Below are 23808 nucleotides of genomic sequence, written 5' to 3' on the forward strand. Positions count from 1 at the left end.
TGTTAAAGTTTAGTTAGAGGTATTTGAAATTTGAAACCACAAGATATTACAGGCTTATTTCATTTTTGTAGACAGTTTAGATTTTACTTGACTGACAAAATGAAATAATGTTGAAGCCTATTATGATGTTGCCAAATGGTACACTAATCTCATGTTATGTCGTGACCATGTAGTGCTAATTGAAAATGCTGCCATGGTGATTACTATAGTAACATTTAAATTGTCACCAGTGCCAAGAAATATTTACTAGAGCTCTCACAGTATTTCACAGTACATTTCAAGAATATAAATGTAATTTTACTGGTATTTTTATTTACATAGGCTGATGGTAACAAATTAATGTATGCATGTATATTGAGTAAAATACTTAAATGGAAATATTGATCTATATGATTTTATATTTTAATGGTATCAGAGTACCTCATATATTATCTTTTCATATTAAATTATATTTTGCTATATGAATTCTAAAAATATTGAGATATACTCTATGTAATTACATATACAGATTACTAAGGATTTTAAATTCCAGCTATTTAGTTCCTCAACATTTATTTCCTCAACATTTATTCTAATCTCCTGCACTGTGTAAAACTGCATTTTAAATTATAATCTGAAAAAGAGAGAATTGCAAGTAATTTTAAGAGACCTAACCTTAACAGAGCTTTTATTGTTTTCTTGGTTCTGTGGTTTATCTAGCTTTTACCTTTATTTTTCTTACATAACTTTATTTCTTCGATCAGTTTTAGATTTACAGAAAAATTGAGAGGATAGTAATAATGTTTTAATGTACCCTTCATCCAGTTTTGTCTATTATTAGCATAACACATTACTATAGTACAATTTTTACAATTATTCATTGGTTTGGCTTAATACAATCAAAACTGATTCCCTTACAGTATGGAGTTAAGACGTCTGATGTCATGCTGTTGTCTGGGCCATGCTCTCTGCACAGATTGCAGTGGAGGATAAAACTTCCTTATTTCTTCCAGCCTCTAGTAGTAGCTTGGCTGGTGGCAGCATAACTCCAGTCTCCGCTTCCCTCTTCCCCTGACCGTCTTCCCTCTATATGTGTGTTTCTTCTTTTCTTCTTATGAGAACACCTGTAATATTGTATCAGGGCCCAGTCTAACTGAAGATGGCTTCATTTTAACTCCATTTCATCTTAAACACCTTATTTCCAAATAAGCATACATCGTTGGTCCCAGGGGTAAGGAGTTGAATCCCTACATCTTTATGGTGGATGATGTTAAACCCATAACAATGACTCTCATACTAGTGAAGCAACATCAGAACTGTGGACCAACATTTCTGAATTTATCTCTTCCAAACATACCATAAAACTGTATCCCCCACCTGTGAAGTCAGACATAACTCTGGGACTTGCTTTGCCTGCTGAAATGAGAGCACAAATGAGTGTGTCTGTCCTTTGTGGAAGAAAACATGAGTTTTCCAGGTTCCTCCACCATTGTCTTTGCAATCACAAGAACATGGTGATGGAACTTCCCTTGCCTTGGTTTCCCCGTGAGAAGCCTCCAGGGAACAGTACAGTGGTCATTTGCCCTGAGCAGTTTTCAGTTACCACAGCACAACCCAGCCTGCTGTGACTGCTGAATAAAAATCTGCTAGGAGTGACATGCTGTTCTAACAATAATAAGAGAAAACATAGAATTTGGAACATTGGGTTAAGACCTGGCCATCTAGCAGTGGAGAAAGCCTTATCAGGGTCTCAAAAATGGAAATTTATTTCATTCAGTGGTATACTATTTGGTAAAGTTATCACTTGTGGAAATTGAGAAAGCCAATCCTCAGCCAAATGAACTGCAGCAGTAGGTAAATGTGGACAAAACAAAGTATCACTATAGTTGTATTATCGAAGCACTATGAGAAAGAAAACTTCAAAAGCAATTGCCAGTTTGCTGGCAGGATGTAAGGAAATGAGGACAGCATGGATGAGGGGTTGACAGGTGGAAAGGGAGAGCTAGCATTTCATGATAAAAAAATAATAGTTTCGTTGAAAATTACTGATTGAAACTCTTAGAGCAAAAACAAGAGAATGGCCATCACAGCTATTTTTAAACCTTTTGAATGCATGATATCAGCAAGTAAGGAAGGACTCAGCTAAAAGTTTGGATCCAGGCAAATGTTACCTGGACAAAATATGTCATGTTACAAACACTGAAGTTGTGGTTCACCCAGTGAACTCTGATAAAATGAAGGAAACTCTAATCAAGTAGAAATAGCCAGACCTGTGAAATAACGGTAAGCAAATAAATATATAAACTCTAAGAAGTATATTTAAATTAAAAAAAAAAACTTATAAAGAGTGTCCCTTGACACATAAAACTAAACAGAGTCAAACAGATAAGGAGTAATTTAGTGTTTGACAGATCTGTCCTGCCAGAAACCACAAGCCCAGACCAAACAAACAAACAAACAAACAAATAAATAAATAAAACAAGACTGGGCCTCAATGAAGTCTAATACAAGCCAGGGGCACTATTGTGGTAGGACCCTTGCTCTTTCTTTTGCTCAACTGAAAATACTTTCTCCGCATGTCTACCTGTTGCCCTTTCTTCAAATATTTACTCAAATAATTTCTTCTCTATAAGACCAATATGGAACTTCATTTTCCTTCTCTTACCCATACTGAGATCCAACTATATTGCTCTATTTTTTTTCAGTAGCACTGAATATTTATGCTCTATGGCTCTATGTTTTCATATTTATGCTGATTGAATAGTGTTTGTCTGTTCCTGTTTGAACATAAGTAGCAGGAGCCTTGGTATTGGTATATGTGTGTGTATATATCCCTGACACTGTAACGGTGCTGTGTGCCTGGCAATAGTCGGCATCTGATAACTATTTGAAGAACAGCTAATGACTCATGTCTAATCAAATAGATGCTCATTCAGACTGTGTGTGTAATATATATATTTTTTCTAGAGTCAGTCTGAGACTTATATTTGACCCAGGTGATTAATTTAAAATGTGCTTCGCAAGTGAATACTGTAAGGGAGGAAATGAAGCAGGAGGGAGAAGAGGAAAGGACACAGCACCAACATGGTCTCAGCTTGAGTCTAGCCTGGGCCTGATTACAGGGAGAAGGCTCTGGGCATGAAGTGGAATGAGAGTTGACAGGCCGTAAGGCAGGGGTCTGACTCTCTGTATCTCAGTCCCATTGACTCTGATGGTGAGCGAGGTAATGACCCTACCTTGGTGGTTCTCATCATCCTAGGGTACTTCTTAGAAAAAGGAGTAGCTCGAGGTAGTTAGCAGCCAAACGTCATAGCAGCTGCCTGGTAAGTAGAGGGCTTTGTCAATGGGAGCTACGCTGGGCACCGAATCTTAAAATAAACTGTGAGTGTGCTTATTTATACTTTTAAAGTGGTTTATGTAATAGTTTATAATGACTTTCCCAATTCTCATTTCTAGTTTCCTAGACAAATACATATTCTTTTATTGCAGCTTAATAGAATATAATTATATAATGACTTCATCAATAATTTCAGTTGAAAGTAAAGGAAGAATGTAATCACATATTGCAGATCCACTGTATTTCTATTGCAGCACAACTCTGAACTCCTCCGGTGCTGCTCATCAGTAAATGTCAGCTCTAAATCTGTTTTTCAAATCACAGCCTGTGATGTAGTTCTTACTCCCCCACTTCTATTAATTGTAAGCCAGTAAGAACATTTTCACAAGGATTATTTCGATCACCTTCTCAGCATTTTCTGTGTGTTTTCTTGCCTTGTTAAGTCTATTTTTTATATGCCAGTTAGAAGTACCCATTTAATATTATGTCGTGATTGTCGTCTGTGGCAAGTTCTCAAGTGATTTCAGTATCGTGAAGGTGTAAACTTTTTGTTATGGCTTATAAGACTCTAGAAGCCTTGATCTTGGAGTCTATAATGCTTCTCTTGTGCACTCAACTGTACTTACATGTAGGTCCTTTCTCTGACTTGAAGGTGCCTCAACTGCATATGCTTTGTCCCCCAAATACTCCTCACCGAGAATTCACATTTTGTTCATTCCTTGTCTGGAACGCTGCATCCATTGAAACCCTCCTAACTCATCCCAACTCCCTTTGGCTTTCTGCTCAGGTGTCACCCTAATTGATAGGCTCTTTTGACCACATTAACAATAACAGTACCTCTCCCAATACATAAAATTTGTCTACCGTTTAACTTTATTTTTCTTAAACAGACTTTATTTCTTAGATCAGTTTTATATTTACAGAAAACTGAGAGGGTTACTTCTTGTTTTCTCTGTTTATTTTTCTCTGATCACCATATCTACAGGGTAAGGTGCTTTGTTCAATTCCTTGGCCCAGGTCTGGTATGGTCTTTATATATGGTACGATTTTTTATCAATTTTATTTAGACTACGAATGCATGAATGTCTGTAATTCATCATACCTCTTTTAAAATACTTATTTATAACTACTATTTTGTTTATGTTTTTAAAGAACATTCTTTATATATTAATGATATCTACTCATTCTCCATAAAATTTGTCATTGCCTTTTTCCCTTCTTTTCTCATGTATCTACAGGGAAGTGTCCCCAGAGAGAAGTGTTGAGACTGGGCACTGCCATCATCTGTATGAGCTTAATGACTGTTTCCTACCTAAAGCGCTCTCTTCAGATTTCCTTCATTTTCATAGACCCTGTGTTGTGCTTTTATTTATTTTTGTTTTTTTCCCCTCAGATGAAAGTGTTATGTGTTCTTATGCTGATAGGATGGCATTCATGTCCCTTGCTTTATTACAGCCCAATTTATACTGCATATTATATCATTGTGCCACACCAAGTTGTAAATTGTTTTGTCTAGTTTTCAGTGTATAAGAAGACATAGAGTAAACATTTCACCATTTGTTTGTGATAATATTAAATTTTACCTTCTCCTAACACCAATAATACCTTCTGAACAGTCTTAAACACAGACAAGAGCATAGACAAGAGCATAGGCAACTCTTTTCTAGCAGGTTTTTTTTTTAAATCACTGACACACTAAAATGATTGATTTACAAGGCATATCTAAAAATTTAAATATTTCCAATATAAACCTAAGTTGTCTAATATTTTCCCCTGCCTGTTATATTTTAGGGAGTGCATTAATTGAGTAGATATAATGATATATTGGCCAACTTCAAAAGGGGCATCTTTGTAATAGAGGGTCATATATAAATTTTGATACATGTGATCCCCATTCAGAGGACGGATATTGGGGAAATATTTTGCTTGGTTATCTCCTTTTTATTGAAAATCCATGTGTTTGACATATATCAAAAATTCATCCAACATTATTTTCAAATACTGGCCATCAGTTGTGTACATGTCTTTATATTCTATAATACTATATATTCTATATATATGTCTTTACATTCTCTTATGTATAATACTATTATTATTCATTTGATAGGATATTGGCAAAACCTTATTCAAGAGCTTCTCCTAATAACAGTTTATATAGCTGGTTTTCTAGGGAAGATCTAATGTTAAATTTTTTTAACTGGAAGTGTAGTGGTATTAACTATTAATGATTGCTTACACAAACCTGGCAGCTCATATTTCTTCCACCATTTTCTGCTTTAAAAAATTATTTCATAACATTTATTTAAAGAAAGGTAGAATCCCAGAATACAATGTGAAAGTATGTGGGCATAAAGTCTTAAAATAAATGGTACATTATCTTGGAGACTTAAAAAATATATATATAAATAATACAATATATTATATAATACACAACACACAGTATATCATATATTTTAGTAATACAATATATTAGATATTAAATGTAACATAATGTAAATGATATAACATGGTATAAATATTATATATAAACAAAATATAGTACTTTATATGTAATACTTTATTTTGTATATAGTATGTATACATAACAAACTATTAATTACACATATAGTCATACATATCCACTTAAATTTGCATAATCCATATAAGTATTATCAACTATTGTAAAAAATACATATAATAACATATATCCATTAATAGTGTCTTGATATAAAAAAACATAATAAAGTTTCAAAAAAATAAATAGTCAAGGAATTAAACAACATACATGGGAATTTTGCCAATACCATAAAATAACTGGATAATCAGAAATGGTTTTCTCCATTTCTCCAAAACCCATGTATCTCATCTGGGAATAGTACTTAAATTGTACTTATCTTACAGTTGTTGCCATTTTGAAGGTACATAAATTAATGTATGAGAAAGTACTTTGTTGATTACAAATTGTATAATAAGACACTAAAATTAATACATACACTTGTCTTATGTGTACATTTCATCTGAGAAGCTTTGCCTGAAAAACAAGATTGAACTTATTAAGAAACATTATCTTTGTTTAAACTACAAGGATAAGAAATAACAATATAATCTAGTTTGGGGTGTGGATTTTATATGGTGAACATCTACTTAATTATAATCATGCACATTTTTTCTTGATTCAAAAATAGCCAACAGCTTTTTTTTCTCAAATGCAATTGAAATATAATTAAAGGAACAGGGAATAATAATAAAACAATTTTCAGTTTTTAAAGTTAATAAGATTCAAGTGAATTCCCTGGATACAAAATCAAAGTCAAACCAAATTTAAAATATAGTACTTTATAATGCATCTGATGTTATTTATTTATCAACAAAAATGTGATTAAAATGCAGAGCATTTAAGGCTGATAGACATAATTAAACATAGAAAATTTAGTAATCAGCTTGTTGCTATTGAATGACTAAAGGATATGAAGAATTTTTTTAAAGATTTTATTTATTTATCTCTAGAGGGAAAGGGAAGGAGAGAGGGAGAGAAATATCAATGTACAGTTGCCTCCCATGAGCCCCCTGCTGGGAACTGGCCTGCAACCCAGGCATGTGCCCTGACTGGGTATCGAACCGCAATCCTCTGGTTCGCAGGTCCGCGCTCAATCCACTGAGCTACACCAGTCAGGCCTAAGATATGAAGAATTTTTAATAAAACCGATGGGACAAGAGCTTGCTAACTTTAAAAACAAATGAAACAAAAGTCTTTTAGAATGCACACTTTGTATGGAGGAGAGAAATATACAGGTGTTAAATCTGTCACAGGATGGGTTCAATAATATTTCCTAAATGTGAAGAATTATGCAAAGAATTATGAGGAAAATAAAGTTAATATTTCATGAAAGGGCTTCAAAATTTAAGCAAACCTTCTATCATTTATACCAATTATGTTGTAAAATTTATACCAATTTTTGTCATACAAATTCTGTATGAATATTACTCATACTTCACTGCAGAATGTATTCCATTTGTTTGGGGAAAGAACAACATTCTTTTATTTTTTTTTAAGATTTTATTTATTTATTTTTAGAAAAAGGGGAAAGGAGGGAGAAACAAAGGCAGAGAAACATCAATGTGTGGTTGCCTCTTGCACTCCTCCTAACGAGAACCTGGCCCAGAACCCAGGCATGTTCCCTGACTAGGAATGGAACTGGTGACCCTTTGCTTCACAGTCTGAGGCTCAGTCCACTGAGCCACATTTGCCAGGGCAGCAACATTCTTTTAGAAGGCACATTTCTTCCCAGGTCAACTCTTTCTATATTCCTATTACCTTATTTATGGAATGAAATATTAAATTAATCTAGGTGATCTCAAGCTTATATTGGGGATTACCGATTTTATGCATGTATCAGTTAAACAATTAATTTTGCAAATACATATGCAGTATTTACTGTATATCAGTAATTGCTTTATACAAGACATAGTGATTTACTAAATATCTCATCGTCATAGAAGTTACATTATAACAAGAGGAAAGAGTCTATGAACATATAAAGCACGAAATGAAAGAGATAATTTACCACGTTAAATGGGATAAAGAAAATAAACTTATGGTATAAAAGAAATCGATAGAGAATGAATTCCTAATTCTGTATTAGGGTAGGGTAAGTGATTTTTCAAAAAGTTGTTTAGAAGACTTCTCAAGATTACAGAATATTACATAGACTGGAAATAATGAGGAAGGAATGGCTATGGAGGAGCCAGGTAAGATTGTTCAAGGACAAGAGTGTGAGTAAAGATAAGGACTGGACTGGGCACATGAAGGAGGCCTCCTGATAGACATATAAGGGTCAAGGTTACTTAGCAGCTGTATAATACTATCACAAGAATTGTCATCGGTCATACAGAATTTAAATCCTGGATGTCTTCCACCTTTTCCATAGGTGCCTTCCATCCTGTGATATTAGTAAATTACTTCAACAAGCAAAAAAACTCAGTTTAATCCTTCGTCTAACACAGCCACTTTCTCTTTGTAATAGTGCTGAGATGAAAGTTCAGTAAAAAGTGTTTGAAGAAAGACTCAGCAAACTGCCTAGAATGGGAAGCAAGTTAAGAGAAATGTTGGCTGCCAGCATCATAGATGTTAGTAGGTTAAGCCCAAGTACAATGGAGAACTTAGTTTTGATTCTCAATTTTTCTGTCTCCATTTATATAAACCCAGGCGACCACTGAACCTCTTTCTACTTCAGTTACCTTATGATAACATGAGAAATGACAAGGACACTACTTTAACGTGTCATATATATATGACAGCATTTTAAAGTAGTTCTGCAGGGGGGTCTGGAATATAAATAACATGTAGGTTTTCATATTTCTGCACCTGTTGGACAATGGCCCAGGGATTTTGTGGGCAGGGATTGTAGAGTTGCAAGCACTTTAGGATCCTTCTGCCTGTGGGCAAAGTGGCTCCAGTAGCCAAAGGAAATTCTTCAAAGAGTTGCAGGTGCAAGCTGTTAGAAGAAGCAAAAACATACAAAGATGTAGTGTATGCTGTGTGTGTGATCATACTAAAAAAATCAAAGGGAGCCCCAACAGAATATCACTGTACACTTCGAACTACTTCTCCATAGGCCACTGTCATCTCTTAATGGACTAGAGCAGTAGATTTTAACTGGGTCACCCTTTCACCAAGTCCTTTCTTACCCTCTAAAGTATTTTCAGCTCTGTGGCCAGATTGATGTTTTATACACACACCATGTTGAAATCTGCAAACTGTTTTCCAGTGCACTGAAAATGAATGCGTTTTTTTCCAGGTTTAGAGCCTATAGGATCCTAACCCCTTCCTAAATCTCTGGTTCCATTTAATACAACTGGATTTTTCTGCTTAAAGGCTTCCATTCCCCCTAAAGTGGACATCATCATAAGAACAGACCTCAGGAGATGAGGAATGCACTGTACTTTCTCTGGCAAGGGTAATCAGAAAGGATAATGGCAAAACAAAAAAAAACCCTCCAAGGGAGGAGAAATTGGCCTAATCAGTGTGGTCATCTAAGGAGTTTGTCATAGTTTAACAAAGTGAGATATCAGCTGCCCTTGAGATTCCCTGGCTGCTCATTTTCTACGGCACCATCACTAATCGACAACACACAGGGCATGTTCTGAGCCAGTGGCCACTCAGTGGTACTTTTCCATTGCACTTTTTCTCTTTGACATTGAAGTTTTCTGATATTAATTTCAAAGTTTTGCATTCATTGTTTGTGATTAAATGTAGCCGTTTTCCATAGTTACAAGGTTATGAATAGCTGCATAAAGTCTTGAAAAAATTCCTATCACCCAAGATTTCAGAATCAAAAGTGATGTGACATTGTTTCTTTTAATTGTTAAGTCTATGGTTTTGTAGCTATATTTGCTTATTTTGGTAAGAGCATTTTAAAAATAGTAGGTATGGAAATTAGTATATCTGTGTGCTGGACAGAGCCAATACCTCTGGACCCTAGTAAGCATCCATATTATTATCTGTCAATCCAAAGTACTTTCTCTGCTGTGTTGGAGATTGTATATATATATATGTATACATGGATATGTATGTATATATATTTATGTGTATATGTATATATATATACATATATATATATACACACACACACAAATACCTACCATGTTTGATAATAAAACACTAACATATTGAGAATTTGTATGTCAGCGCTGTGCCAAATTCTTTACATATATAATATAAAACATACTGTTTAAGGCTGTGTGTCTAAAACTAGTTCCAACATTTATTTCCTGTAAGATCTTCTTTAAAAAAAGATTTTATTTATTTATATTTAGAGAGAAGGGAGAGGCACATCAGTGTGTTTGCCTCTCATATACCCCCTATTGGGGACCTGGCCTGCAACCCAGGCATTTGCCCTGACTGGTAATCGAATCAGCGACACTTTGGTTCACAGTTGGGTGCTTAATCCACTGAGCTATACCGGCTAGAGCTATATTTCCTGTAAGATATTTATCAAAATACTTAATTTCTATATACCTCAGTATTTTAATAGTTAAATGCTACTGTAAAAATAATCCTTTGTACTACAAATGAGTATTAAAATTTTAAAGTAAAATTAATAATACATTGTCTGAGTCAGGTACTAATTATTCTTCTATGACAGAAAGAGTAGTTGAGGCCTAGTTATATGGGTAATATTCCAAAGTCTCATAGATAATAAGGGATAAAGCCAAGCTAGTACTTTACATTTGACATTAACCCTGGATAACTGCAGTTGAGTTTGTAGATGGAGTCTTGAGCATCTGCTTGAACCAGACAAATCAGAATCCACTATTAAGACTTTTCAAACTCAATTTAGAAAAGACTATCAGTTGCTTTCTGGATTGGAACATGTTAAATTGGAACTCTATATATTCCTATACTCCATGAAGTTGAGAAGATTGAGTTCAGAGCAAGAGAGAAAAGAGAGAGACAGAATCAAATACAGAGAACAGTACTGAAGTACTCAACCCCATGATTCTAGTTTTTATGAGCAAGGAATGCTCTATAGCTTCTTTGCCTCTTACATTCTTTCCTTTCCAGACTTAATTTGATTTTAAGATCTAATCTTTTTTTGTTGTTGTTGCTGACACTAGTTTGTGATGGGATTCTATTGTTTACCAAATCATTATCATCATCAGCAGCATCATTATTATAGTCTGATAACTAAATGTCTTACACATTTAAACTAATTTGCTAATAAATGCAATTAATTCAGATATAGCACACAAGTTACCTGTTTTAGTTCGTGAAAAATCTATTTACTATCTCAGCAGACACACTGTTTCAAAATTGTAGATCAAATTCTGCCTTAGATAAAACCCCGCATTTACTTTTACAATACTAATTTGGTATGTTCTTTACTATTATTATATTAGGAAATAAATGTGCTGTGGTTTTTATTTATCAGGTAAAATGTTTCCACTTAGAACATGTTTAACTCAGTCTCAAATAAATTTGGCGTACTCATTCCAGTGATTATTGGAAAAAAAATATTTATCTATTGTAAAGGACCAGTGTGGTAAAGTGTTAGGTATTGCAGGATACAATCCAAAGTGTACTTAGTATCATTTAATTTGCCTTGAGGCAACATCTCAACCTATTACAGAAGGACAAGGAGGGGAAGAAGGGAAAGCAGGAAAAGGAGGAAGAGAAGAAGGAGAAAAAGCTTGTAAAATTTAAAAGATTGTGGGCAGAAAACTGTGTTAAAGTATATAGTTTCACATACATGGCTATTATAATAAACCATCTACTTTTATTAATCTTAAGCAAAGCTCAAGATGATTTTTGTAGAGATTAGTTGTTCAAAATATTTAGTGTTTTAAATTACAAATAATTCGCATTTGTATGCTGCATTATAGTTACTATATTAAAGTCAGTGATTAACTTTCTGTTTAGTTTACATGTGTCTTCCAACTTATCTATATGAATTTTAGAGAATAGTTTACAGTGTTACATAGAAACTGGTATAAATGTAACATATTATATGTAAAATTTAAATAACATTTAGATGTTATTCTAAATGTTATTTTAAATTTGTTTAAATGTTCAAATGTTTTATGGTTTACAGGTGATTTTAAAGTTCAACACAATCTAATGAACCATTTTCTCCCCCTACTCCTCAGGGGAAATAGACGGTACATTGAATTTGATATCCTGCTGAAGCCGCAGATAATGAGGAGTTACCATTGCCTACCACTATTCATCTGGACCTATATGTTTTATACAGTTGATGCTATTCCATTACAAGAAAAAGCTAACAGTGATTTACCAAGCAAAACCATAATGAGTCTGACAAAAGATGATGGTAAAATGCTACGTCGCACCAAGCGTGGCTGGATGTGGAATCAGTTCTTCTTGTTGGAAGAGTACACAGGAACAGATACCCAATATGTGGGCAAGGTAAGAATGTTTGTGTGATAATCTGAAAGCTGAAAATGGTAGCAATTTATTTTTTTACAGTAGCTTTTCACATCACTAATGATTATTCAGAAATACTTGCCTAATTATGATCTACAAAAGGTATGATATTGCACAATATTTCAGTAGGGTAAGGGCAGGAATGTGATTTATTTGATTAGCTAAATGTAGGTCTGTATTGATAGTGTGCCTCAAAAGAAAATAAGTTATATGTGGACTCAATTTATTATTAGGTAGATAAGATTTAATCTTATATGTGCATCTCAACAATTAAAACCCTTCCTTTGAAATTTAATTTAAATCATGGATAAGTAATAACTTGGGTGACAGGTGACAATACAAAAGCAATTATAATATACCCAAAATCACTAAATTATATTATTCTCTATCAATGCATAACATAATTAAGAGTAGTATGATATGTCTGAGAAGTAAATAGACACAAATAATTGTAGATACTCCTGTTTCTTAATATCAAGGTAAACTGAACTACTCCCTGCTTATAATCCAGACCGAAGGGTTTGAGGCAGAAGGAGGAAGAAAGGAAAAAAAAAGAAAAAGAAAAACTTCTTTTAGAAAGATTTAATAGCATTCTCATGGCAGGATGATGTTGCTCATTATCCTTCTGTAGATTGTTGATGTTGCTCATTAGCAGCTGGGAGCAAATGACAATGGGGGATATGTAATTCCCTTCTTGAATTCAATTTTGAAAAACAGATTCATTACCTTTCTCCCTCTCTTTCATCTGTGTCTCAGATTATGTGACATAATTTTTCTGATGTCCAAAGTTTTCTTTTTATCTATCTCTTCGCCTTAACTATCTCATTTGCACTACTTTATATGCCTTGTGATTCTTGTGTTCCCTGTGCATCACCCCCTATTTGCGGCCACTAATTTCAAGTCATGAGAATAAAATATACTAAACAATTATGTTTTGAATACTAAATGTTAACAATACTAACATTTCCCATAGATCCTTGTTTATTTCTCTTGATTCTTAGCATGCGATAATAGAAATAACTGTAATGATATGAGTAGTGGTCGACTAACTGCAACATCAGGCAAATACAATAGATTAGGCCTAAACTATAACAAAAAAGGACCCAATATCACCAAAGTTATGCCTATTGCTTTTAAACAGGAAATACCTTTATTTATGAATTTTCCAGAACCTTGATCTGACTCTCTATTTTTTTGTGCATGACAGTATATATTTTTTCAAATGCAGCTTCCTCTATCAGAAGTCTATTATTTCCACTTCTGTTGAAATCTGTCTCCTCTGGTTTCAAAGGTCAGACTCATTTTGCCCCATACAGTTCACCTGATGATTCCTTTGTCTCTCATATTTCTGCTTAGGTTAGTCATCTGGCATCCTCCTGCAACCCGCGTTCAGCATCACTTTTCATTCCACAGTTAATAACCAACATCCTGATATTTCGAGTTCAACGGACAGATATTTCCGTGTCAAAGAATTTGAAATTGCTTTATGTTTCTTTTTCTAAGGCAGCGTACAAAGGATGCATTTCATTCACGGGGCCTAATATAAAGGGTTTCATCCTGGGAGACTCACAGATAGAGGACACGTAAAAAGAGACACTCACAATCTTAAGGCAATCAGGGCCACACTGCAAGCTTTTATTTTTCGCTGTAAACAAAAATGCTTTCTATTTAAAAATGAATGTTCTTTGACTAATTAACCACCACTGCTGCACTGATATTTTAAAATATACATTGCATTAGGCCTCGGCTGGTTAACTCAGTACGCCAAGGTTGCAGGTTTGACTCCTGGTCAGGGCACATAATATAATCAACTGATGAAATCATAAATAAGTGTAACAACAGACTGATGTTTCTCTCATTCTCTAAAATCAGTAAATAAAATATACATTATGCTATAGATATTTTTGTACCATTTTTCTTATGTTTAACTAATTCTGTAATCTGTCAAAGGTAGCTACTAACAGTGGATATATAGGTTTTCTTTTAAATTACTTTTTTGTTAAATGTTGCCAATTATTTTGGGAAAATAAGCTCTGTGTTCACCTACAGACAAACTAAGGTGTTCAATTACCTTTTACAACCAGATCATAAGCCAAAATGGAAAGCCCATATATAATAATCATAACTTTTCTCAAATGAGGAGAATCAAATCAAATCTGTGTCAACTATTTTAAATTATCCATGAAAACAGTATGCACATGAAAGACAAATTTCAATGAAAACATCTATACTACTTTGTAAAAAAATTTTCTTTCTTTGGTAATAAGGCCCTGTCTTAGATATGCCATACACTGCGTATTTATTTCACCATAAAAGTACATTTCCAACTACTTCTTAGCCTTCCTTCGAAGCCGGTAAGGGTCTATAAATCCTCTCCTAACCTGCTCTCCAGGCTTTGCCATCGTTATTCATTTGTGTGTACAGAGACTAGCTAGACTCTTACCCTGGTTGGCCGAACACATGAGTTTTGATGAGGATTTAACTGCTTGAGCAACAACACAGATTGTCTTTTTGATCACACTGGTCTGGTTGTCCTGGGTAAACACAAACCTAGTCTTCTCAGATACCTTGTCCTGGCAATGTCCCATGCGAAGTAAAGGCTTACCATATTCCCTGTGTACCACCAACATTGGGCAAGAATAGGTAACTTCTGCTGGGAAGAGACTTTCACACTTTTTCTTAGTTTTACAGAAACTAAGTATTCCGGAAAAATAAAATCTATATTAATTTATAAGTTATATAAAATTGTATAAAATCAGAAAATATATGATCTTTGAATGCAAAACCCAGGGTTTGACTCTGAATTTAGAGGAAACAGGTTTAGAACAAAGAAAATAGTACTAGCAAGGTTTCATACAAAGCTATGTATGCACACTTATACGTATGCAACTTGCAAGGTTCATTCCTGGTTATACCGTTTAATAATTATGCAGAATTTAGAAGTCAATTAAACTTCTCAAACCTCAGATTCTTGTTAGGTTAAATTAAATTGTCATTGAGATTTATTTCAGTCTAAATTTCTGATATATTCTAAGGTTGTGGAGAAGGCTGTGACTGTGGGCTGGAGCAGCTAGTAAAAATGTAATAAAAATGTGCCTGTAGATAATCCAAGGAGAAGGGGTTGCATATGGCCTGATAAAAGATACCCCCCTAGACCCGTCCAATGGGTTAGGTATAGACCATCACCATAAAAGTCCCCCAAATCCAGGATGAATTGTTTTTACATACAAAATGGTATGTGAGTCCCTGCATAAAACTTTTGCATTATGAGTGGAGCCCAATCTGGGATGATAAATTTCCTTTCATTGTCAGGATGGACCAGAGGAGCAAGAAGATAAACCACAATAATATTCTATAAGGAAATGCTATAGAATGTTTTTATGTTATTTCAGACAGTTGCAGTATAGGTGAGAAAAGTCAGAAGTGTAGAATGAAATTAAGACCAATTTTTGTTTTTCTCAATAATACCATCTGGAGTTTGGTTGTCACATCTGACTGAAACTGTCAGATATTTACCAATTCTGTTTTCTCTACCAAGAGAAACCATTGGTATTTACTTAAGAAGATTACAAAGTCATAGCAATTGCCATGGAGCTTCCCTATAATTTTAATAAGTACATGTGACTGAATTACTTAGGCAGACTAGGAACACTACTTGAAATGAATTAAAATACATTTAACAAGAAGTATAGCAAAGGATTCTACTTATCTGTTAAAAATTTTTCATATGCATTTGCTTTGCAATTAGATCTAGTTCCTGAAGAATCCCTAGTTGTTATAGATTAATGATTAATTGATTGTATGCCTATTGTTATTAAAATTAGCAGAATTTAAATGTTTAATTTTAATACCTAGTTATTAAAGCTCATTTATTGCATGAAGAGGTGCCAAAATTACAAGTGTAGTATTAATTCATTTTTAAGGAAAACATTAGGTTTTCCTTAAATAATTTTGAAATAACAACTTAATTGACCATTACATTTTAATTCAAAGCTATGTTTTTAGCACTTACTTTGCTCATAGTATCCAGGAACTGTCTATAAGTAGTCACCATCTGAATATTATATATATATTTTTATAGAATTAGCCATCAATTTTTAATAGTTTTTATTTTAAAATTATTATTTCATATCTATAATCATCATTAGTGTCGCCATAGAATCCTAGAATGGAAGGGGGTTTTAACATTTATCAAGCTTTTGTTAAAATTCAGTAGGATTGGTTTAGATGTTAACTAGAACAATGGAGCACAGATACCAACTCCAAAACAGGTACAAGTCTGGTTTATATTAAACTGAGTTATCAAACTGTTGAGTAATCAAGCCTTTGCACTTATCTATGTTGACATAAGCACTAAACGTTGATATTTTCCTAAAGCATACATAAAATAATGTATTTGGATAGACAGGTTTCTCTGCGGCTTCAGAATATGGCAGTTTGATATATATAGACAAAGAAACAAAATCTCAAATTTCCTGCAGGATGTTTGATAAATTTTTATAGTATTACAGTATTTTTCAGAATCAAAATAAATTACATTTATAAATGTTTTAGAATATCATTTCTCATGGTGTAGTACATACGATTTGAAAAGCATCTTGTATCCAAAAATTCTCTTCATAGGTTGGTTGCTTAAAACTAGGAATACATGAGAGAAATATTAAGCATTAAGACTAGGTTCTCAAGACAATGCACAAATGCTTATTTCACATGAGTTATATAAACATCCGCTTTTATGATAGAATGCTATCATTTAATTAAGTACTGTATAATCATATCACTGCATAGTATAGTACACTAAATAGCCCTTTTACATGAACTTATTTTAATTTTCAAAATATATTACACAGTGTTTCTTGAATGATACCAATACCTTGGACAAAATACCTATAGAAAAATAACTCAGAGTTAGTTAAATATAATTCAAAGTATTCAATACCATTGGACATTCAGCCTCTGTTTTATGTTACCATAACTATGTAGTCTTAGCAATAGATAGAATAAAACTTCCTCCTCCCTTACACTTGACCGATACCTAGTTATGTTCACAGACCTTTTGCCAGGAAATATCTAAGCACCCTTTCCATGATTGTTCCTATTCTCCCTGTTTTATGTCTAATATCAAATGCATCTTGTCACACAAAGCCCATCTTCATTCATCCCAGCTGGAATTTCTCATCAAAATTATATCCCCTATCAAAATCTTATTCAAGGCACAATTTTAATTACTCTGGCCTGCTATTTTACCACCTAGAATCTGTGACCTTTGAATCTAGGTTGGGTTTTAGTTCTCCAAAGTGTTTGACATTATATATATGCTCAAAATTGACATTCATGTGCTCAGACCTTTATTGAGCTTTTATAACCTGGGTCCTGAGAGACTGACACTGTGAAACACAGAAAGAGCAGAGACAATTTAAAATGAGTGTATTTCCCTTTCCGGACAGATTTTGGGCCAAATTCAACTCTTTTCCTGTATTTCCATTATACTTGAGGGTCCTAATTGCAACCAAGCCCCTCCTGTTCTGCTCTCTGCTCTCAAACAGGACATATGTTAGATTCGCTTTCACTCCAGAATAATTTCTATATCTTAACACAGAAAATTTCAAAGAGGTATTCATGATTAAAGGATAAGATTAAACAAATTCCAGCTGAATAAGGAAAGAAATTGTAACTACTCTTAGAAACATTTGCATTAAAAATTTTAGTGATTTTCTTTTGCTGGAATATAAATAACCGTTAAACCATTGAAAACTATTACAGTATAGTAGAAAAATGTTTATTAGTATGATTAGAAATTATGTGTGATTTTCCCTGACACTCATTTAAGTGCTTTAGTACTGTTTCTGATACTCCAACATTACGTCCTGTTTCCAGATTTGTAGAACATCAAATACATCTTTACATACCCATTAGTGTTAAAAGAGAGAGAGAGAGAGAGAGAGAGAGAGAGAGAGAGAGAAGGAAGGAAGGGAGGGAGGAAGGAAGGAAGGAAGGAAGGAAGGAAGGAAGGAAGGAAGGAAGGAAGGAAGACTAAAATAGAAGTAGTAAATCTTCAGGAAAATACATGGAGAGGTATAGAAAAAATATATTTAAACATAAGCACCATCAAGAATAATATAAAAAGTTCATTTTTTAAAGCCCTGGCTGGTGTAGCTCAGTGGATTGAGCATGGGCCTGGGAACCAAAGATCATGGTTCAATTCCCAGTCAGGGCACATGACTGGGTTGCAGGCCAGTTCCCAGCAGGGGACACATGAGAGGTAATCATATATTGATATTTCTCCCCCTCTCTCCTTCCCTTCCACTCTAAAGATAAATAAATAATTTTTTTAAATTCATTTTTCACTTTCTTTCTTTACCTTGGTCATTTTTTCTTCATTTTTATGCAGTTATCAAGTGAATAGCCAATTATCTTTTATGTTCCTGATTAATTGATGTTTTATAAAATAGTGCTCTTTATGTTTGATACTACTACCTGCTTAAAGTTTACCTTCTCTGATGCAAATTTATCCACACCAGTACTTTTATAATTGTATTTGTAGTGTTTATCTTTTCCTATCTTTCTGCTTTCAAGCTTTTTTTTGTATTGAAATATCATGATAGCTATTTTTTAATTTTATTTAGTTATTTTCAAGTACAGTTTTCTGTCTATTTCTCACATCCGAGCCCATCCCGCCCCATGCTCCCCACCTCCCTCCCATTTCCATCCCCCTTAGTTATTGTCCCTGTGTCCTTCATACTTGTTCCCCCAAATCCCTCCCCTTTATTCCCCTTAAATTTCCCCCCTCCCCTCTGGTTGCTGTCCCCGTGTTCTCTATTTCAATGTCTTTGGTTATATTTTGCTTGCTTGTTTGTTTTGTTGTTTAGCTTCCTGTTAAAGGTGAGATCATATGGTATTTGTCTTTCAACACCTGGCCTATTCCACTCAGCATAATGCTTTCCAGTTCCAACCATGTTGTTGCAAAGGGTAGGAGCTCTTTCTCTTTGCTGCATAGAATTCCATTGTGTATATATACAAAACTTTCAAACTTTTTGTGTAATTTTTTAAAATTCGGCTTTGTAAACAGCTAAAATTTGATTTATGTTTTTTTCCACTCTGAAATCTTTAACACTTAATTAAAATATGAAGCCCATTCATATACTCAAATAATGAAATTATTTTTAAAGATTTTCAATTTTATTTATTTTTAGAAGCGGGGTAAGGGAGGGAAAAAGAGAGAGAGAGAAATATCAATGTGTGATTGCCTCTTGAGCTCCCCCTACTGGGGACCTGGCCTGCAATCCAGGCATGTGCCCTGACTGAGAATCAAACCAGCAACCTTTCAATTCCTAGGCCTGCACTCAATTCACTGAGCCACACCAACCAGGTGTATAATGTAATTATTGATGAATTTCCATTTATGTCTACTATTTTCTTGTTTTTATTTATCTCGTTCTTTAAACTTTTGTGTTTGCTTTCTAACTTATTTGGATGAATTCAGGATTAAAAAAATACCCAAATTTATGCTCTTTATAAATAATTCTTACTTTTTATAATATAAATTAATGTTATGTATTTTAGTACATAGTGAAATAATCTTACAACAGTATAATTTAATTTCCTCTGTGGGGCTTTATTTTTGTCATATACGTCCTTCCATATATACTATAAAATTCATCACACATTACTAATCTTTATTTTTAAGCATTTTAATGTATATTAAAAAACTTACAAAAAGACAATTTATATTAGTTATATTAATTATATTATACTGTTATATTTTATATTATTACCATTTCAAGCCAGTGCATTTTACACATTTGTGTAGATCTGAATTTCTGTTGATATCATTTTTCTCAACCTGAAGACTTCTTTTTTACATTACTTGTACTGTAAGATTTACACTACAAGTAATGCTCAGTTTTAACCTTAAGGCTGAATTCCTTGGAGTCTTACTGTATGAATTATCAGTGTAAAAGTCAGCCTCCTGTAATATGTTGAATGCATTAGAAGTTTAGAACTATCTTCTTTCTGGATTCCTGGGTTCCCAAATTTCTTCCTCTCAATTTTTAGTTATTAAAATAGTCCTGAATCTTGATCTCTGAGCACACCCATGCACACACTTGTGCACACAAACTCACTTTCCTTCTTTTGTTCCCCAGTTCTGTGCCTTGTTCTCTCCATCCTTGCTTTCTCCCTCCTCTACCCTTCCCTCTGTCTCTCTTTCCATTTTCACCTCTCCCTCTCCTCTTAACTGTAACTCTTCTCAAGCTTCATTTTTGGGGTCTCTTTGATCTCCGCTCTTGCTTCTCTCCCCTTCTCTTCCTTCCCCTTCTCTCTTCCTCCCTCCTTCCCTCCTCCTGAAGTCTATTCTCTCTCCACAGGCTCCTTCCTCCACAGTCCCCTTCAGTCCCACCAAGGAAGGCACATACATACATACCTATACTTCTATGCCATATTTTACTGTATTTTTATGGTTAGATATGTGTAGATGCACAGCACTTACCATTGTGTTATAATTGACTATATTATTCAGTAAAGTTATATACCATATAGGTTTTTAGCCTAGGAGCAATAGGCTATCCCATCTGTCTTAGGTGTGTCGTAGGCTGTACCATCATTTGTGTAAGTGCACTCCACCATGCTCACACAACCCAATCATCTAACGATGCACTTTTCACAACATATGCCCATCATTAAGCTATGCTGACTGTAACATAAATAACTCCTCTGGACAAATAATTCTGAATCGATAGACAAAAATTTTAATGAATATTTGGGTATTTCTATGCATATAGGTTACCTTCTTACTCAAAGATGTATATGTATAAGTTAATGTATATACATCTTAATCATGGCAAAGAGATTTTACGCTTGTAAATACTTATGTTAATAGAACCAAGGCCACGATGTAGAAAATTGGCAGCATCCAGGAATGCACCCTGTCATTCATGACTTTCTAATCAATACCCTAGAGGTAACCACTTAGCTGACTCCAATCCTTCATGAGAAATTTGACAGTCCTTGAATTTAATATGTATGGTTTAAATGTAATGCCTGACTTCTATTATCAACATCATGGGGATGAGTTAATCCATGACACTGTGAATAGGATTAAATTTTTACTGGTGATACAGTTTTCCATTGTATAAATGTACTGAAATTATTTTCTACTATCAATAGCTGATTGATCTACTTCTAACTGGAGATTATTATAAAATGCTAAAAAATTTTATACATTATTATTTTCATATATGAATTTATTTCCTTTGGGCATATTTCAACAATGGGGTTGCTACATCATGGAGTGGACATACATTGTTAGCTGATGCTAATGAAAGGTTTTCAAAAATATTGTATGAAGTTACTCTACCCAGGAATTTGTGAGAATTCTGGTTACTGCACATACTTACTAATCTTTTATATTGTTATTATATATTTTAAAAATTTAACCTTTTTTGGTGATGTGTAGTACTATTTCGTTGTAGTTTTAATTTGAATGACATTGAAGATTTTAAAGCTAGGCACGTTTTCATTTTATATTGAACAACTGGAGATCTTAGTTTTAAATTGAATGCATAGTCATTTGCTCAATTTTTTATTGTTACCCAACTTTCTCTTATTATCTCATAAAGCCCTTTATTCATACTAGATAGAACTCATTTATTAGATAGAGATATGAAAATCATTTTCTTTCAATTTCAGGTTACTTTTTTCATTGCTGTTATAGTGTCTTTTGCTGAACAAAGTTTATTACTTTTAATTTAGTCCAATTTGTTAAACTTTTAAGGTCATTAATTTTGGACCCTATTTAAGAAACATTTGCTCAGTATTCAGGTAATTTTATGTATAGGCCTATAAGCAAATTTGAATTTATTTACGGACTAGATGTGAGGTAGAGATCAAAGGGTCCATGAAGTTCTGGAGTTGCCCAGCATCATTACTTTTTAAAAAATCATTTATGTATCTAATTACAATGGCCTTTAAAAAATTAACATGTTTGTTTATGTGTGCATGTATTTCTAGTCATTTTTTGACCTTTGGTTAATCTGTATGCTAATACCAAGCTGCCTTAATTATTGAAGTAATTTTTTTAATCTGGTCATTTAAATTTCCCAACCAGGTTCCTCTTCTTTCACTGTGGTTTTCAAAGTCTTTTGCATTTTCATAAATCTTTTAAAATTAGCTGTTCAATTTTCATTAGTTTCAAAAACTATTTCAGATTTATGAGATTAAAAAGACCTATCTAAGAAAATATGTTGTACTGGATTGAATCATTGGTTTAAGTGGGATATTACAATAAATACATTATTGGGATAATTGACATATTTAAAATGGTCTTTATTTTAATATTAAATGTAATTATATTGTTAATCCTTTAAATTTTATAATTTTGCTATATTAGTTTCCTAATTCTAAGGTTATAGAGATGAAATAATCATCCAGAAGTATAAGGTGATAGGACACCTACAAATGGGAGAAGATAATTTTAGAAAATATAACCCAGGTAATAATACAGAGGACAAATACTAACAGACTTACACAAGTCTGTAAAACAATAAAAATATGAACAGGTATATAAAAATTGGCAAAATGTTTGGATGGGTATTTCACAGATGATGTCCAAGTCTCCTGCAGGAAGCACACAAATTACTAAATTCTCAACTCATTAGTAAATGTTGATTTTAACCACTCTGATCCGGAGTGCAAGGAGAAGATGATGGTATGGACATTCTGGGACTTTCACAGATTAAGATTAAACGACAAATGCTAGAAACATTAAAGGAGACTTAAATAGAGAAATACAATGTACTTAGAGATTAGAAGACACAAAATCTAAAAGTTAAATGTACTCCAATCAATATTTGTGTGTTTCTTTATTTCAAAATAATTTAAAACTTTGGGAGGGTCACTCGAATTGTGCGAAGTAATTCTGCACATCATTCAGCACTTTTACCAATTATCAATATTTTATCTGATTTGTTTTATCACTTGATTTATAAAGATTTTATGCTATGGCAGAGCTATTTACATTTGCTTATTGCTTCTAGGACTTGTCCCCTTTAAACACTACAGGAGACATGCAGTACTTGCAAAGCCGCACTGACTTGGCAAGGATTCAATTCTCACTTCCGTTCTCTGCCAATCAAATCTCTGTTTAGCTTCTTAGCATTCTTGCTGACATTATCTATCTTACTTTGAGTTTTATCTTGTTCACATGAAGTTTAGATATCAACTAAATATTTGGGGACTTTAACGGGGACTTGAGGATCAAATCTCTGTGACTCCCTCCTCCTTCTGATTGTGCTCTCCAGTTTCTAGCTATTGCAGCAGACCCAAAGTTTAACCATCTCCACAGCCCAAAACCACCCCTTCTCTCTGTTTGAGCTCTAGTTATATATTGTCCCGAACCCCATACTAGAAAGTAGCCTCTAAGGAGACTGGGCAGGGACCATTCAATGGGACAGAGTTTCAGTTTGGGGTGATGAAAAAGTCCTAGAGATGGATAATGGTGATGGTTGCACACCAGTGTGAATGTAATTAATGCCACTGGACCATACACTAAAAATAGTGAAGATGGTTACTGAGC

The 23808-nt window shown here is 33.7% G+C and overlaps 1 protein-coding gene across 2 annotated transcripts in view; it reads left to right on the forward strand.

The window, feature by feature from the left end:
* Positions 1 to 11990: 11990 nt before the first annotated feature.
* Positions 11991 to 23808, forward strand: part of CDH9 (cadherin 9) — a 60996-nt gene continuing 49178 nt past the window's right edge. The window contains exon 1 of one of the 2 annotated variants that reach the window (XM_037145371.2): positions 11991 to 12218. In XM_037145371.2, the coding sequence (XP_037001266.2) occupies positions 11991 to 12218 (228 nt within the window). The remainder of the gene's footprint in view (positions 12219 to 23808) is intronic. The other variant, XM_037145372.2, reaches the window with a different exon arrangement.

The sequence above is a fragment of the Artibeus jamaicensis genome, unplaced genomic scaffold (assembly GCF_021234435.1).
Source record: "Artibeus jamaicensis isolate MK-2021 breed Jamaican fruit bat unplaced genomic scaffold, CSHL_Jam_final scaffold_369, whole genome shotgun sequence".
Taxonomy (NCBI): Eukaryota; Metazoa; Chordata; class Mammalia; order Chiroptera; family Phyllostomidae; genus Artibeus; species Artibeus jamaicensis.